The 14,974-nt window shown below is 51.6% G+C and overlaps 1 protein-coding gene across 4 annotated transcripts in view; it reads left to right on the forward strand.

The window, feature by feature from the left end:
* The window catches only part of RAB37 (RAB37, member RAS oncogene family), a 60,211-nt gene that overhangs the window by 33,517 nt on the left and 11,720 nt on the right, over window positions 1-14,974 (forward strand). For 2 of the 4 annotated variants that reach the window (XM_067547494.1, XM_067547498.1), the window contains exons 2-3: window positions 1,613-1,723; window positions 14,799-14,909. In XM_067547494.1, the coding sequence (XP_067403595.1) occupies window positions 1,613-1,723; window positions 14,799-14,909 (222 nt within the window). Of the gene's footprint in view, window positions 1-1,612; window positions 1,724-9,429; window positions 9,521-14,798; window positions 14,910-14,974 lie in introns of those variants that run through there. The other 2 variants (XM_067547496.1, XM_067547495.1) reach the window with 2 other exon arrangements.

Consider the following 14,974-nt stretch of genomic DNA (forward strand, 5'->3'; position numbering starts at 1 on the left):
AATCTCAGGTTGAGTTTGCAGGGAGTGCAGCTGGGGAAAAAAGTATTGGAATAAACATGGGTGCAAACAGGGAACCCTGTATTTTATGGGGTCGCTTTCCAAAGTGGAACCATGCTTTCAGGAGTAACATCAGCAAGAGTCAGTGAAAAGGAAAGGCCCAGGGAGAGTGGGTCAGTGTAAATGAGGTCCTCTGTTCATAGCATTTCTCAGGCCAATGTATAGGGGTTTATTGTGGGATGGCAGCATCCTGCTGAATCTGAAAGGAGAGAAGCCAAGGGAGTCCTAATAACTATCCATCTCTAGGGCTGGCCTCTGGGTAGCTCGGCTCTGTGGGGTTAATATACCAGACTGGATGGTTTTCATGTTGTAATTCACTTCTTTCTGAGATCAGTGAGAGTTCGCCAGGAGAGCAGTGAGGAATAGGCTCTACCAGAGAGGCAGAGGAAGTTGGGCTGACCTCCTCCAGCGGGTTCTGCATCAGCAGGAGCAGTCATTTGCATGTGAAAGCTGTGACTTGACCACGCAGCTAGATGTGGTTGGATTTTCACAACACTGCATGTGCCCGTAAAGCCAAGGGAAAGCGGAACAGGAAGGTTGAGCAGAAGAGGGCTGCACTCTCCTGGGTTGGGGCGGCTGGTTTGGGAGCTCTGTTCCGCTTTTCCCTTCCGTCGTGAACAAAGGAAATCTCTCTGCAGCGTGGCAGCAGAACAGAGGGGCGAGGGAGGGAGAATATTAGGATGTGGGGAGCTAACACGATCCTGAGCGACTCTCTCTGACACACCCACGTTTTCTCACATCAGATACGATCCAGCTCCCACTGACTCCGCTGGGTGGCCGCTCTCGGGCTCTGAACCAGCACCCATGAAAGTCACGGGGGCTCTTTCCTTCATTGTCACTGGTCCAGGCCCCTTCTCATGATTGACGTGCCCAGCGCTGGTCCTGGCCGGGGCGAGGCACCGTCTGCAGTGCAGTGACGATGCTGAACTGAAGTCCGGGGAGGTGAGGGTGCTGAGGCCCCGATTTCTAAAAGTGCTGCAAGCTCTGAACGCTTTAGATGTTGAAGGCCCATTTTAGATCTTTGGGCACCTATGTCCCAATGCCATTCAGTGGGAGTCCTGGCCAGTGATTCCAATGGTCTCTGGCCCAGAAGTGCAGGCGAAAGGACTCCGAACAGAGCTCGCCATCAGGGTTAATGACAATCAGCTGGGGCAGATTCTCCCCACCCTGATCACTTGGGTGTTTGCTGCTGATCCCACAGACAAGCTGTGTGGAATCAAGCTCGTGTAAAACCGGCGTGAGGGCAGAATCAGACCGAGGAGCCATATCCGTAGCTTGTGGAAATTGACATCGCTTCATTGACTTCAACAGAGCTGCACCAATTGATACCAGCTCAGAACGTGTTCAGTGAGATCCAGGCACCTCCACAAGCAGCAAAGATCCCAGTGGCAGGTCTGTGGGAGAGAGAAGCACAGACGTGGCATCTCACAGATGGTGTATATCAGAGAAGCCTGGAGATTCTCAGATAGCGAAGGCAGTTCCCGTGAATACAGACAGCTTCCTGAGCCCCTTACTCACCAGGGGATGCTAATGGCTCTCTCTTTGATTCTTACAGACGATCCTGGTAGGAGACAGTGGAGTGGGGAAGACATCACTGCTGGTCCAGTTTGATCAGGGCAAGTTCATTCCAGGCTCTTTTTCTGCCACTGTGGGTATTGGATTTACGGTAAGGGCTGAATCTTTGGCTACTCTGCTCTTCCACAGGAGGGTTTTTTTCATTAGTGGAAGTGGTATGGACTATTAAAAAAGGAAGGGGGATTTACCATGGTAGCATACAAGTCTGAGGATAATAAGCAATCAGTATTGCCATCTGAAAATGTGGCCTATGACGATAACTCCAGTATCTAACTCGGTATCTAAATCACACCGTCACCCACAGAGGCATTAAATACTCCAAGTAAAGCCTGTTTTTTTGTTTTGTTTTGTTTTGTTTACATTTGCTTCCTCTAATAGCAGCGATGTGCTGTTTGCAGAAAGGTAAAACCAAAATCAGAGAGATGTGAGACGCACTGAATTTCCCCCAGTGCTAAGGGAATCATGAAGATGGATCAAAATAGGATTTTGTCTCTTTGCTGGAGTCCATGAAAGTAGAGAAAAGTGGAGAGTTGATGGACTCCAGTGGCGTACCCGTGAAATTCAATAAACATGGACATGGTATTTATTAACGAGCCAGATGTTTCCTCCTCTGTACGTTTAAAGAGCAGCACTCTGCAGAGGAAAAGCCTGGTTGTTCGCTATGTAGCTGTACAATGTGTGGCAACACAGATTGCAGCTGCACTGCGTGAGGAAGTTGCACAACAGTGCCGTGAAAAAGCAAAATCCCTTGATGCGAGTGCGTGAAGGTGGCACTTTTAAAAGTGCATCTTAATTATTTGAATTAATTTTTTCCTCCAACCTTGTCAGCGACTCTGCCTCACTGAGAACTTGCTGTCGGTGAAGGTTTGATGTGGTAAGTTTAGATGTTTAGTGACTTATCCAGATAAAATCAATTTACAAAAACTGGGGAAAAGATTATGGTGTCACGGATGCACGCTGTTCAAATCAGATTCAATTCAACAAAATTCACCCGAGGGCTCAGACCAGCCAAAGAGTTTCAGCCCAAAAGGTAAATGTACAGGAAAGTTATGAACTGGTGAACACATGGGGTTATGGTGGAAATCTACCTAAATGTTCTGCTGCAGTATTGGCTTTCCAAGAACATTATGACATAAATGCATGTATAGGGTGATATAAGACTCGGTAGGACACCTTCTATTCTCAGTTAGACCCTTATAACTCCACTGAACAAGTGACCCAATACAGCCTCTTTTGTTCTGTCTTTGTACAACACCTACCATCATGGAGTCCCGGTCTATGACTTGGGCTCTGGGTACTATGATAAAACAAAATAAATACGTTGTTCTACATAGTTCACATCTACATTTTCCTTCCATCAGTTGGATGCTCCAATGGGAGCAAATTGACCCAGATTCACCAGTATGGTCCAATAGCTCTGTACTGCTCTGGTAAAATAAAATAAAGCTACCATAAACCCAGCTTTTGCTTTTCCTGGACCCAGTCCTGCCCACACTGTGCACACCGACTCCGTGCTGATCTCGCTCCTCCAGGTGGAGACGTTGCAAGATCTGGCCCCCCTGTGTTCATATTTACAAGCTCAGCGTGACGTTGCTATGTAAATTCTCTTTGAGGGTTCGGCCCGACCCAGCGTTCCTTTACAACGAAGGAAGCAGGGTCAGGCTTTCTGGAACCTTGCTGAAATGCCATGAGATTCCTGGAAATGCCCCTGAGCTGAGAGTGATTTTTGAAGGCTGTTCTGCTGGCTCCGCTGGAGACCGTGCACCTGCTTTCACCTTGCAAACCTGAGCGCTGCTGGTGGGGATGTGGCCTTTCGCATTCCAGCCACTCTGCGCAGACAGAAAATACCCTTTTGCCTGCACCTGTTTTCCCTCTGGGTAGCAGGCCTTGAGACAGCCTATACCCCTTCCCTCTGAATTAGAAACACAGTGTGTTGATGCAAAGCTCACTCCTACTGCGGCCCACTTCTGTTTCCAGAGTGACTCCCCATAGATCTAAGGTCTGCTTCTCTGCTGCACCTACAACTGGGAGACTGTGTCTTGGCCCATGCTGCTTAATGCCTTGCATCAGTGAGCCATGGACATTTACACTCCAGGCCCTGGAAGCGTGAACTGCTTCCATTACCTTTAAAGACTGGGCTGGGCTGGTGCCTCCTGTGTTGGCTGTGTTCTCATCTGGATAAGCACGCCTGGTCTAATCCCTCAGTGTCAGGCAGCAATTACCAACAGGGATTTCCTTTTTCTAATTGGGCTGAGGAACCAAGGAAATAATCATAATTGATGACTATCAACCTCATGGTCAGCTGAGTCTCCCAGGGATGAAGAATAATCTAGTGTGCAGGAAATGCCTGGAGGCTGAATGGAGTAAGATTGCCCCCTTGTGGTAGTATGCAGTGTCCCAGGATATTAGAGAGCGAGGCTGGGTGAGCTAATATCTCGTATTGGACCAGTTCCTGTGGGTGAGAGAAACAAGCTTACAAGATATTACCTCCCCTACCCTGTCTGTCTTGTGGTAGCGTCAAGGAACTGGTGAAAACAACGGGAAAGTCATTTTCAGGGGCCTTGCTGAGTGAGCGAAGGCCTGCTGACCGTTCTGTTGCCTGGGAAGAATGCAGAGGAAGTTCATCCTTCAGTCAAATTTCCAAAATGCAAATCGGAAGAGCAGCTACGTTTGTGAGTCTCATGTTTTCTAGTGACCAGGCCGGGCTGGTAACATGTTCCCGTTTGTCCCAGAGAGCACAATAGCTATGTAAATTCTCCTCCCTGTGGTCCTTTGTGCAGAGTAACAAAGGCAACCCCCCCTCCTTCACTCAAGAGGCTCTATATGGTCCTTCCATCACCTGCTGTCTCATCTTGTGGGAACACCACGGAGGAGCAGACATGGTATTTACATGGCATGTGACTAGAGAGCCTCCTGACCCATGGAACTGGCTTCTAGAATCCCATCGGAATGTGCATGCCCCTAAATCCAAGGGTGTTTGGATTAGGATAAACGAATTATAGACTAGGGCCAGGTCATTCCAAAGCCAAGCATCTCCAGCGTTTTGAGGGAGGTGTCTCCTTTTCAGGGCAGCTGTCCATCCTGACCCCGGGGGGGGCTGGAACAATTTGTATAGTGAGGGTGAGGAGAGCCAGTGAACCAAACTGCAAACCCTGTATATGATGGAAACCACATCAAGGCAGGGGGTGTTGCCACAACCTCAGCACCCCTAATTCCAGCTCCTATGATCCTGACCCTCCCTTTCCAGCACCAACACTCCTCGAATTGACATGCAAACTGCACTGCTCTGTTCTCACCTCCCCTGACCCCGCTGCAGCATGGATCCTATCCACAAGGACAAGATTGTGTCCTATATAGAAGTGGCATAAGGTGTATATCGCCCACCACTGAAATGCAGCCCTCTCTGGGGTGGAATCTGGCAACTGTTTAAGAGCAACTATCAGTTTGGGACAAAAGAAATTAAGAATAGCCTATTATTCGCTTGAAAGTGCAGGAGGAATTGCAGGTCTGCAGAGCATAATTATCATCCAGAGTTGTGGATATAATCATCTTTCCAGGTATTTTAAATCCTCGCTTGTTACAGCACCCAGTAGGAGCTTTTAATCACTTAAGATAATTTTAAATACATCCGCCCAAAGGACCTCAGCTGTGTTCAGTTTCCTGGCTTATGAGTACATATTCCCTGTGCATATTCTTCTGTACAGTTACAAAGACTGGAAATACAGGTTCCTAAACTATTCTCTTCTGAGGGGTAGAGAAAAGTCTTGGCTAAAACAAAACTCAGAGACGAGGGAGAGCACGATAACTGAAACACCTGCGTGGAGCATATCTCTGCCATCTCCCCCCTGGGTTTGCATGCATCATTTAGTTTTGTAGACCAGTGAAAGCATAATCTCCGCACACTGGAGACAAGTCCTGATTTTGGTCTCACTCGTTTAGTTTTACACTTGTGTAAATCCACTGACTTCAGTAGAATTACTCCAGATGTGCACTGGGGGAATCAGGCCCATTGCTTTCAGTGCATTACCCTAGCACAGTTGAGGGCAGAATCTGTCCCAAGATTGTCTTCACATTGTGTAAATTGACTTAAATGGAACGACACCAATTTACACCCAACTGAGGATCTGGCCCTGTCTGTCAGAGTGCCTGTGGTATTGTTATACTGAGGACCACTGCTTAATAATTACCATGCAGGTGATTCTGTACAGAGGACATCACCTGAAATGCATTAGCAAAGTGGATTGCTTGGGTTACACCACCCTGCTGTCACACAAAGAGGAAAGTTCCAGAGGGGTAGCCGTGTTAGTCTGTATACAGCAAAAACAAGGAGAGTCCTGTAGCACTTTAAAGACTAACAAATTTAATTTCTGCAGGCGTAAGCTTTTGTGGGCTGCAACCCACTTTGTCAGATGCCCATGAAAGCTTATGCCTGCAGAAATTAAATTTGTTGTTCTTTAAAGTGCTACAGAACTCTGATTTTTACAAAGAGGAAAGCATTCCTGGCTCTCTCTCACACCACTGCTCCTGTAATATATCCTCTTTGTTGTTCCCATGCTCTGGTTTTTCTGTTTGTTTGGGTTTTTTTTCTTCCACAGATTAGATGAGATCTGAATTAGACCGGAGAGGTGTTATAGGATCATATTTACCCCTTTCAGTTCGGGTTTGAATGTCTTACCAGACGTTCCAGCATGTTTCTTAATCTGTAGTGGCCAGGGCTCAGCTTGAAGGAGATAAGTGTCTGATGGGTGTGGACGGAAGAGGTCACTGAACTTGTTAATATCCTGTATTTAGTTTAACATAGGTAGCGTGGACTAGTAGTCAGAACACAAAACCAGGAACTGGCGTCTGTTCTAGGCTCTGTCAAAGACTGTGCGTAGCCTAGGACAAGTCACTAATTTGTCTGTGCCTGTTTTCCCAGATGCAAAATTGTTAATCACTGTTATTTGTATTGCAAATACACCCATACGCCCCAATAAGGATTGTGCTAGGTGCTGTACAAATGGTTAGAAATACACAGTCCCTGCCCCTAAAGAGCTTGTAATATAAATAGACAAGACAGACAAAGGCTGAGAGGAAGGGATGCAAGCCAGATGCAGAGTGATCGGGGAGGGTTGGCAAATGTCATGTAAATTTCAAAGCTGCGTTTAGCTGCCTTTCCCTTTGATTCCGGAGATTTTTCTGTTTTCTGAGGATTTTGTGCTGGATTTCAGGCTGCTCCCAAACCAGGTTTCCAGCCGGTGAGAAAAGACTTGCCCTGGAATCTATCTAGTGCAGGTGAGGAATGATCAAAGCTGAGTAGAACTCACTGACTGGTCCACTCATCTCAGGTTCTAGGGTTTTGCCCAGAGCCGGCAGCTAGCTGGAATCCTTGGTTTACATGATGTGAGAAATTGCTCCTTTGTTAGCGGTTTGTTTTCTTCCCCTACTGATGAGCCCAGTGGGACATGTTACCACCCCATTCTCTGGCTAAGTGCTCCATTGCTAATTTATGAAGGGAAGGAAAACACTTTTCACTGTTATGATTATACAACCAGAGGGATCAGCAAGATGCAAGGTTAATGCATCAACTGATGTTGATATGACCCTCCCACCTCCTTCACTTCCTTGCATTGCCTTGCTAGTATAGGGCTGGGATGTATCCCTCCCAGGCACCCTCTTCTACAAGATGACGTGAACTTCACTCTCTTTCTTAAACATCCTTGCAAATGGGTTTGAGGTTGACTGGAGGTAATCGGGTTAAAAGACTGGGGCAAGGGAGAATTCCAGGTTGTTCCATCTCCCTCTCCTCCTCAGATGGGTGGGAGCATTGGGTGAAGGGGAGAGAAGGGCTGGCCTAAATCAATGGCCATTTGGATTCCATTCTGCTGCGCAGGCCTGGAGAGGATGACTGTGGTCCATGGTGGGTGTGACATGCTTCCTTGGTCTCTGCTTGCTGTTTGTGTTGGGGGTACCATTGGAGGGGAGGCAGCAGATCATCCACGAATGGTCAGAAAGCCACCTTCAAGAAGTCTCCAACCCTTTGGGTTCATGATGCTCGAGTGAGGTTGACCTACTTTTGTTCTCCAGTGGGACAATTTAACAGTCACTGAGACAGGCGCGTGGGTTAATATGTTCAGTGCTACAGCCATGCATGGTGCTTTAGAAACACAGAGTTGAGCCAGGTCACTGCCCCAAGCAGTTTACAATCTAAACTGGAGAGATGCTACCAAAGACTGGGACATGAAGAGGGGAGCAGACAGAGCTGTAACTGCTCAGTGAAATCTCTCTCTCCTAGCTTGGTGCCTGTCACCCTTAGCATCTGCGCACCTCCCAAGAGTAAAATCTGTGTGGTGATGGTTCTGTGTGGTGGACTGGCAGAGAGAGACTCTAATCCTAGGGGGCAGCAGGATATAAGCCATGAAGCTAAGAGTGAGCGGTAAAGAGATACTATTAAGAAGAGAGGAGGGAGGCAGGGGCAAAGCACAAGGCTTGAAAGTTTCTCGGAAGGCTGTGGGCTCACATCCCACCCGGCAGCTCCCCCCCCCCCCGGCAAGATGAGCAGAATCCGAGCGCGCCATACTTGGGAAAAGTCAGGATTGGATTTTGACTTTCATGTTCTCCCTCCCCCCACTCCCCCCCAACTGTGGGTGTTTCAGATCCGGTGTTTCATTTCAGCTCATTCTGGGGCGATGTTTGGATCTGGTTCAGAATCCAGCTGCGTGGCTTCAGTTCACGTCCCCCTCTAGCGTATGCTGGTTGATGGCTTTGCTCTGAGGACAAACAAAAAACATTCATCCTTCTCCCCAATGCAGGGGGCTGAGTGGGACCTGAAGGCTTCCCCCTATGTTCTCCTCCACACGGGTGGCTGGACATGCACGGTAGGCACACAGCCAAGACATGTCCCTGCAGACTTGCACAGGGCAATGCGTCCCCAGGCCCTGCCCTCCGCTCCAGGTAAGCCAGCAGCTGCCCCCCTTTGCCAGCCTGTGGCCACTCACACAATGACTGAGGCCTCCCAGTGCCCTCTCCATGGGCCAGGCGCACCCATCCCTGGGTAGCAGCCTACAACCATCCGTGGCCCTGGTTCGCTGGATGCTGGCTGATGAGCTGATCCAGCTGAGTCCAATGTGGCCAGCTGGAGAGACCTTCTCAGCTGGTGCTGCTAAATCTCCCACTGGAGCCAAACCCCCCTGGCTCCAGCATGGCTGGGGGAAGGTGGAGGGCTGGGAGGGCGGCTGAGTTGGAGGAGAAGCAAGGATGGGGCAACTGTGTGGGGCAGGGCAGGAGAATGGCCCAGGGCTTGGTTCGGTGGGGCCTGGGACCAAGGATGGATTCAGGAGGTTCATTGGGTCCAAAGCAAGGGAGGGCTGGGATGGGCTGGATTTGTTGGGGGGCTTGGGAGCAGCGGTGGATCCAGGCCGGGCAGGGGGCTGGGTTCTGTTCTGTTCTGGCTGGAGGCTGGGGCGGCACCGCTGGGTCCGGTCCGTGCCCGGCCTGGGAGAGGGACCCTCAGGCCAGGGACTGGGGCGCTGCGGTTCGGTTCGGCCCGGCCCTTGGAATGCGCAGCTCGGTTCGGTTCCGAGCAACGGCCGGGGGGTGGCTGTCGCGGGGGGAGGGGGAGAAGGCGAGGCCGCTGGGCTGGCTCCGGCTCCGGTCCGGTCCCCGGCGGCAGGCAGAGAAGCGGGGCCGGGAAGGGGGCGGGCCGCGGGGAGGAGGAGCAGCGAGCGGGGCTGGCTCGGCGCTGCCCAGCCCAGCCTCTCCTAGTTCCTGCTCCCTGCCCGGGCACCGGGCGCCTGCTGGGACCATGACGGGCAGGGCAGGGACCGCGGCTCCTGCCCGGAACGGCTGCCCCCCGGCCGCTCTGGACCGCTCCCCGTCGCTCAGCCAGAGCTACGACCTCGCCTGCAAGGTGGGCGCCTGCCCCGGCCGGTGGATGGGGGGCGGGAGGGCGGAGACCAGCGCCCCCAGCTCTGCCCGCGCGCGGCTGCCGGGGGGCAGCAGGTGGGCGCAGCGCAGGGAGCCGGGCAGGGATCGGGGCCCCCCCCAGCCATGCGTCGGGCTCAGAGTCACCGGGCAGCGCAGCTGGGGAGCCGGGCGGGGGGATCTCCCGGGATCCCGCCCCACGCGTGGCGCGTCCCAGCGGGGCTGCCCGGCCGGCCCTTCCCCGGAGCCGGGAACCGCGGGGGAGCCTCTTTCCCCGCCAGCCGCCCCGACGGCCGCGCTACTTTGGGGCGGGGGGGGGGGAGCAAGTTTTCTTCCCCCTCTGCAGCGCTCGCTGCTGAAGGCGGCTCCCTCCGGCTGCACCAGCTGCAGCGGTTTGCCCGGCTCAGGGGACGCGAGATGCGCTCGGGAGGAAGCGAGCGGTTTGCGGGCAGCGCGCTGAGAGCAGCTCGCGGGGGCGGGGGCGGGGGCAGGGCCGGGCGGGGGAGGGACGTCTCCAAGTTCAACTCACCCCCGGGCCTGTCAGATGCGCCCTGGATCCCGGCGGAGATCCCCTCCTCTGAAGCTCTGGGTGGAGGCAGCTGCGTGTGCAGAGCCCAGGGGGGTGGTGCCCTCCCCTCCCCTCCCTTCCCTTCTCCCCTCCCCGCTGCCTGGTGCTGGCCTCCCTCCCTTCCGAAGGGAGGCGGCTGATGACAGAGGCACCTTCCCAGCACAGTTATCCCCTCCCGCAGGGGCGTTGCATAGGATGCCCTTGCAGAGGCAGATGTATCCCGCTGATGCAAAGCACCTGTTCGTGGGGAGGTCACAGAAATAGTCGTTTTTGTGACCTGGGACCACAGGCCTGAGTAGGCTGGGAACCAACCCCAAGTGTCTCCGCTTAAGGGCGGGGGCCCAAGTGACTTCCCACGACAGGGGAAGCCGGTGGGCCCAGCCCACACAAGAGCGCCCACCCGCAGCAGGCATTTTTGGAAGCTGACAATTCCACCCCCTTTAAAAACATCCCTGTTCTAGCTGTCCCCACAGTCAGCTGTCAGTTGCCTTCCAGCTCCTTCACTTGATGGGCCCTGGACCAAGTGGGCCACATTGTAATGGTTCCTGGAAGGGTATCTGCTACCTGCCATAAAAGTGGTCCCCCCAAAATTGGATGTGGTCATGGGGAGGGAATTCGGATGACAGTGGCTACACATCTAAAATTGTCACTGTGCCCCTGGGCAGAGGCGAGGTCAGGCCAGGACGAGTGGGAGTGTGTGAGCTGGACTTGAGGCAGACCTAGCCTGGGAACAGCAGAAGAGATGCTCTCTGCACGCTTTCAGATTGCAGCCTGCATCTGAGAAGGATGCTTATAAATCGTAATACAGTGCGGTGTCTGCAGCCCTTCCCTTTCTGGGCCTTGCTGTCCTTACAGAGCTCTGCGTTTGCACCCTGTGCCCTGAAAATGGGGAGAAACATCTCATCATAGCGCTTGCTTGGATCACGCCCAAGTGAAATTGCCCATTTGATACACTCCCACTGCTGGAGCATCCACAATCTTTGATGTACTTAGCCTCAGGACATCCCCATGAGCTAGGGCAGGGCTATTACCCCCATTGCATGGCTGGGGAACTGAGGCAAAGAGAGACAAAGTGAGTTGCCCAAGATCACACAGGAAGTCTGTTCCAGAGCAGGGCATTGAATCGAGGGAGAGACAAGGACACTTCTGTGTCCAGCCAGCACCCTGACCCCTGGCCCGTTCTTCCACTCTTCCTGATAGCTTGTTTCATCCCTGCCTGTGGTTGCTGTGGGAGTTCATTCTGCTTTGCTTTGGTTATTCAGAGCAATTGCAATTGGTTCCATTTTCTTTCTTGTCCGCTTCCTCCTTTTGTTAATGTGCGCACCTTCGTCCTCCTCCTTTCTCTCTGATTCTTTTTGTGAGTTTGCAGAGGAGAGAGATTTTCCTGAAAGCAACCTGGAAACTTTACCCGGAGTAAACTAAAGCCAAAACTGAGGGCTGTTCTCAAAGCTTGCCTCTGGTCAGCTGTGTCCGCAGCCAAGGATTTGGTGCCATCAGTCAAGCTGAATTCGCCTGCAGAAGGGTCATTCAGGGGCTCAGGATCTTTTGCACTACAATTTATTTGCTGGCCCAACAAGAATGATCACGTGCTCCACCTGTCCTCTGGGATGACTGTTTGCATCTGGACAGGCACAACCTGCATGTTAGGGCCTGGCTTTCAGAAGTGCAGAGTACCTGCAGCTCCCTTTGACTTCAGCTGGAGGTCTGGGGGCTCAGCTCCGCTGTGCCAGACTATTTCATTCCCAGTAGGTCACTTTACTGCAGCCCCGGTGTAGTTTTCGTTTTTACCAGGGGCTGCCCAGTTGTGTGATGAACTATTACCCAGTGTGGGCCCAGAAATTGCTGCTATCACGGCGCAGGCAGGAGAGAATCACACTCTGCTGGGTACTCGTTAATGCACACTGTTTCTTCTGATGCTAGTGCTGCCTCACCCTCCCTGGTGTAAAAATGGACGCGGAGGTGCCAATGAATCCGGGGACTCTATGCTGAGCTCTGTTTGCTTAAGAGGAGTGGATGCGGAGCTGTGTGTTTGTTCTGGTGTCGGTGAGGCGGTTACAGCCAAACAAAAGAGAGCCCTGGGTTGGACAGAGTTTGCTCAAAGAGACAAGGGGGGTGAGATAAGATCTTTTATTGAACCAACTTCTGTTGGTGAGAGAGGAGATTTTGATCTCACCTAGAGCTCGTCCTCAGCTCTGAGGAAGTTACTACTAGTACTAACTCCGAATACAAGGTGGAACCAATTGTTTAGCATAAGTTGTTAATGCATATTTCAAGGGAGGGCTCAAAGCGAAGTGGCCCATTAACACCCCTCCAGTCATGGGGGGAAGGAAAAGGGGAGAAGGCAGCTGGGGTTGGAGGGGTGGGGTTGTTAGTGGGTTAGATTGTTGTAATAAGCCATAAACCCAGTGTGTTTATTCAGTCCAATGTTTTTAGTGCCTAGCAGAGTTATAAATTTAAACTCTCAGGCTTGTCTTTTGAAAGTGTGATGAGGACGGATAGATCAGAGATAGAGATCTCTTTGTGAAAAGTGTGCACCCACAGGTGTTTGTCTTTTATCATTCTCCTGGGTGAGGTCATTCGGAAGTGTAGTGATTGGCTGGTTTCACCCACATTAGTTGTTATTAGACATTTACTGCACTGGATGTGGTACACCACATGTGAGAGGCATGTGTAGGACCCATGGACCTTGAAAGGTGTGTTGGGGGGGCGTGCTGATCATTGTAGCTGTGGAGATACGGCTGCAGGTTTTGCATCTCTTGTTCTGGCAGATCTGCTGCCCCTTTGAGTTGGTGTGTCCTGGTCTATGGGGAGCTTGCTTTTGATGATGAGGTTGGGGGAGGAGTGGGGGGGGGGAAAAGTTTGAAGACCAGAAGAGGGAATTCAGGAAAGATTTTTTTCAGGGTAGGGACCCCACCAAGTGTGGGTTGTAGTTATTTGATGTTACCCAGAATGGGTTCCAGTGTGGGGTGGTAAGTGACAACTACGGGGGTGTGGTCAGAGGAGGTTTTATTTCTGTATTGAAGCAGGTTCTTTCAGGGTATTTGTGTGGCTTGTTCCATGGTGAGATCTTCTCTGGTGGTGTGGCCCTGTTCGGTGAAGGCGGTTTGAGCATGTTAAGGTCTATGTCCTGGACTTGCTCCTTGGAGCATATTCTATGGTTTGCTCAAGAAATTTATCGTCTGGGTAGTGTGCACATTTATGCTTTTAATTGTGCTGCATGTCCAGCGGGCCACATGTCCTTTTGGGACCTGGACAAAGGGGACAGAAAGAATGAGCCATTTGTTGAGATAGGCCTGAGATCTTGGTCCGCCTACCTGTGATCACAGGGAGAAGCTTGGCATGGGTATCTGGAGAACTGAGGAGGGGGAAGGAGGGAAGTAGCGCCATGGTGTGTCCCATTCTCCAGGAAGGTCTCGGGGGGGGGGGAGGGTATTGGTAGATGGGACGTGTCTAGTTACAAGGAGCCCAGCAGCACAGCGCCCCTGGCCTAGCGCCATTCTGAAGCATTGGTGGAAGCAACAATTAAGGTCTATGTTCATTTAGAGGGAAAACTCATTTAGCTGTTCTCTGCTAGGTAACGGGTCATGTCAGAAAGCAGACACTCTTAAGGTGTGTCTACACTCACGCTTATGCTGGCAAAGCTTTTGTTGCTCAGAGGGGTGTGAAAAAACACCCCGCTGAATGACGTATGTTTTGCCAGTATAAGCGCTAGTGTAGTCACGTAATAAAACCACCTAAAACAGGGGCGGTAGCTATGTCGGTGGGAGAGCTCTCTCCCGCCGACATAACACTGTCTACACTTGCGCTTATGCCAGCAAAACTTATGTCCCTCAGTGAGTGACAGCCCCTGAGTGACAAAAGATTTGCTGGCATAAGCACAAGTGTAGACAAGACCTTACAGTGACATCCACTCTCCTTTAATGACTTTCACCCCACTAGCTCTTTTTCTTTCTTTCTTTCTTTCTTTCTTTCTTTCTTTCTTTCTTTCTTTCTTTCTTTCTTTCTTTCTTTCTTTCTTTCTTTCTTTGTGTTTTTATTATATATTTTGCCTCACCCCAAATGGCTTCTCCTTCCCCTACTCCCAAAGCCACATTCTGCCCAGCTTTGGGGAGAGGGGGAAGGCATCCCTGGGAAGCTCCAGGAAGTCAGGTCACGTGTGTACTCATGTCTGAGTGCTGTGGGAGCCAAGAGAAGAGAAGGAAACCCTGGGCTGGCCAGAGGCTGCCCATACCTCAGCCCTGAACGTATTAGCTGCTCCTGTCTCTGACTGTATTGGAGGCCACCACAGGAGCAGCGAGGAAAGGGGGCTCAATTTTAAAGTCTCACCTGCAACTACAAGAGCATTTCCCACGCTGGGAAGCACCCTGATGCTATTGGGAAACCTTGTGACCAGATGGGGAGACCCTGCTGTAAGGGAAGCTGTATCTGAGGCACAGATTCTAGGGCAGCGTCCCTTTGTGCGGGGTTAAAATCTGTATTTGAAAGAGGAAGAGAGCTGGGAGAGGAAAGGAAGCTGACGGCTCTGACAAGCTCAAGGAATAACAAGAAACACCCCAGGCTTGTCGCCCCCCCACACACTCAGTACACAGCCACTGTGAATTGGTTCTGCCCCCACCCTCAGCCTTGTCCTTGCTCCCCAAGTCCCACGTCCCCCCCATCCCCGCACTATTAATGGGTTTTTGCACCCGTGTTGTAGGTGATGCTGCTTGGAGATTCAGGCGTGGGGAAAACCTGCTTCCTGATCCAGTTCAATGACGGGGCCTTCCTCTCTGGGACCTTCATAGCCACTGTCGGCATAGACTTCCGGGTGAGACCGCTGCAGCTCTCTGCACTGAGGGAGAGCCTCTTATTACAGCTCAGGGGATGGGAGTG

Source organism: Emydura macquarii, unplaced genomic scaffold (genome assembly GCF_026122565.2).
Source record: "Emydura macquarii macquarii isolate MOO-44397 ecotype Brisbane River unplaced genomic scaffold, CSIRO-AGI_Emac_v2 contig_1230, whole genome shotgun sequence".
Lineage (NCBI taxonomy): Eukaryota > Metazoa > Chordata > Testudines > Chelidae > Emydura > Emydura macquarii.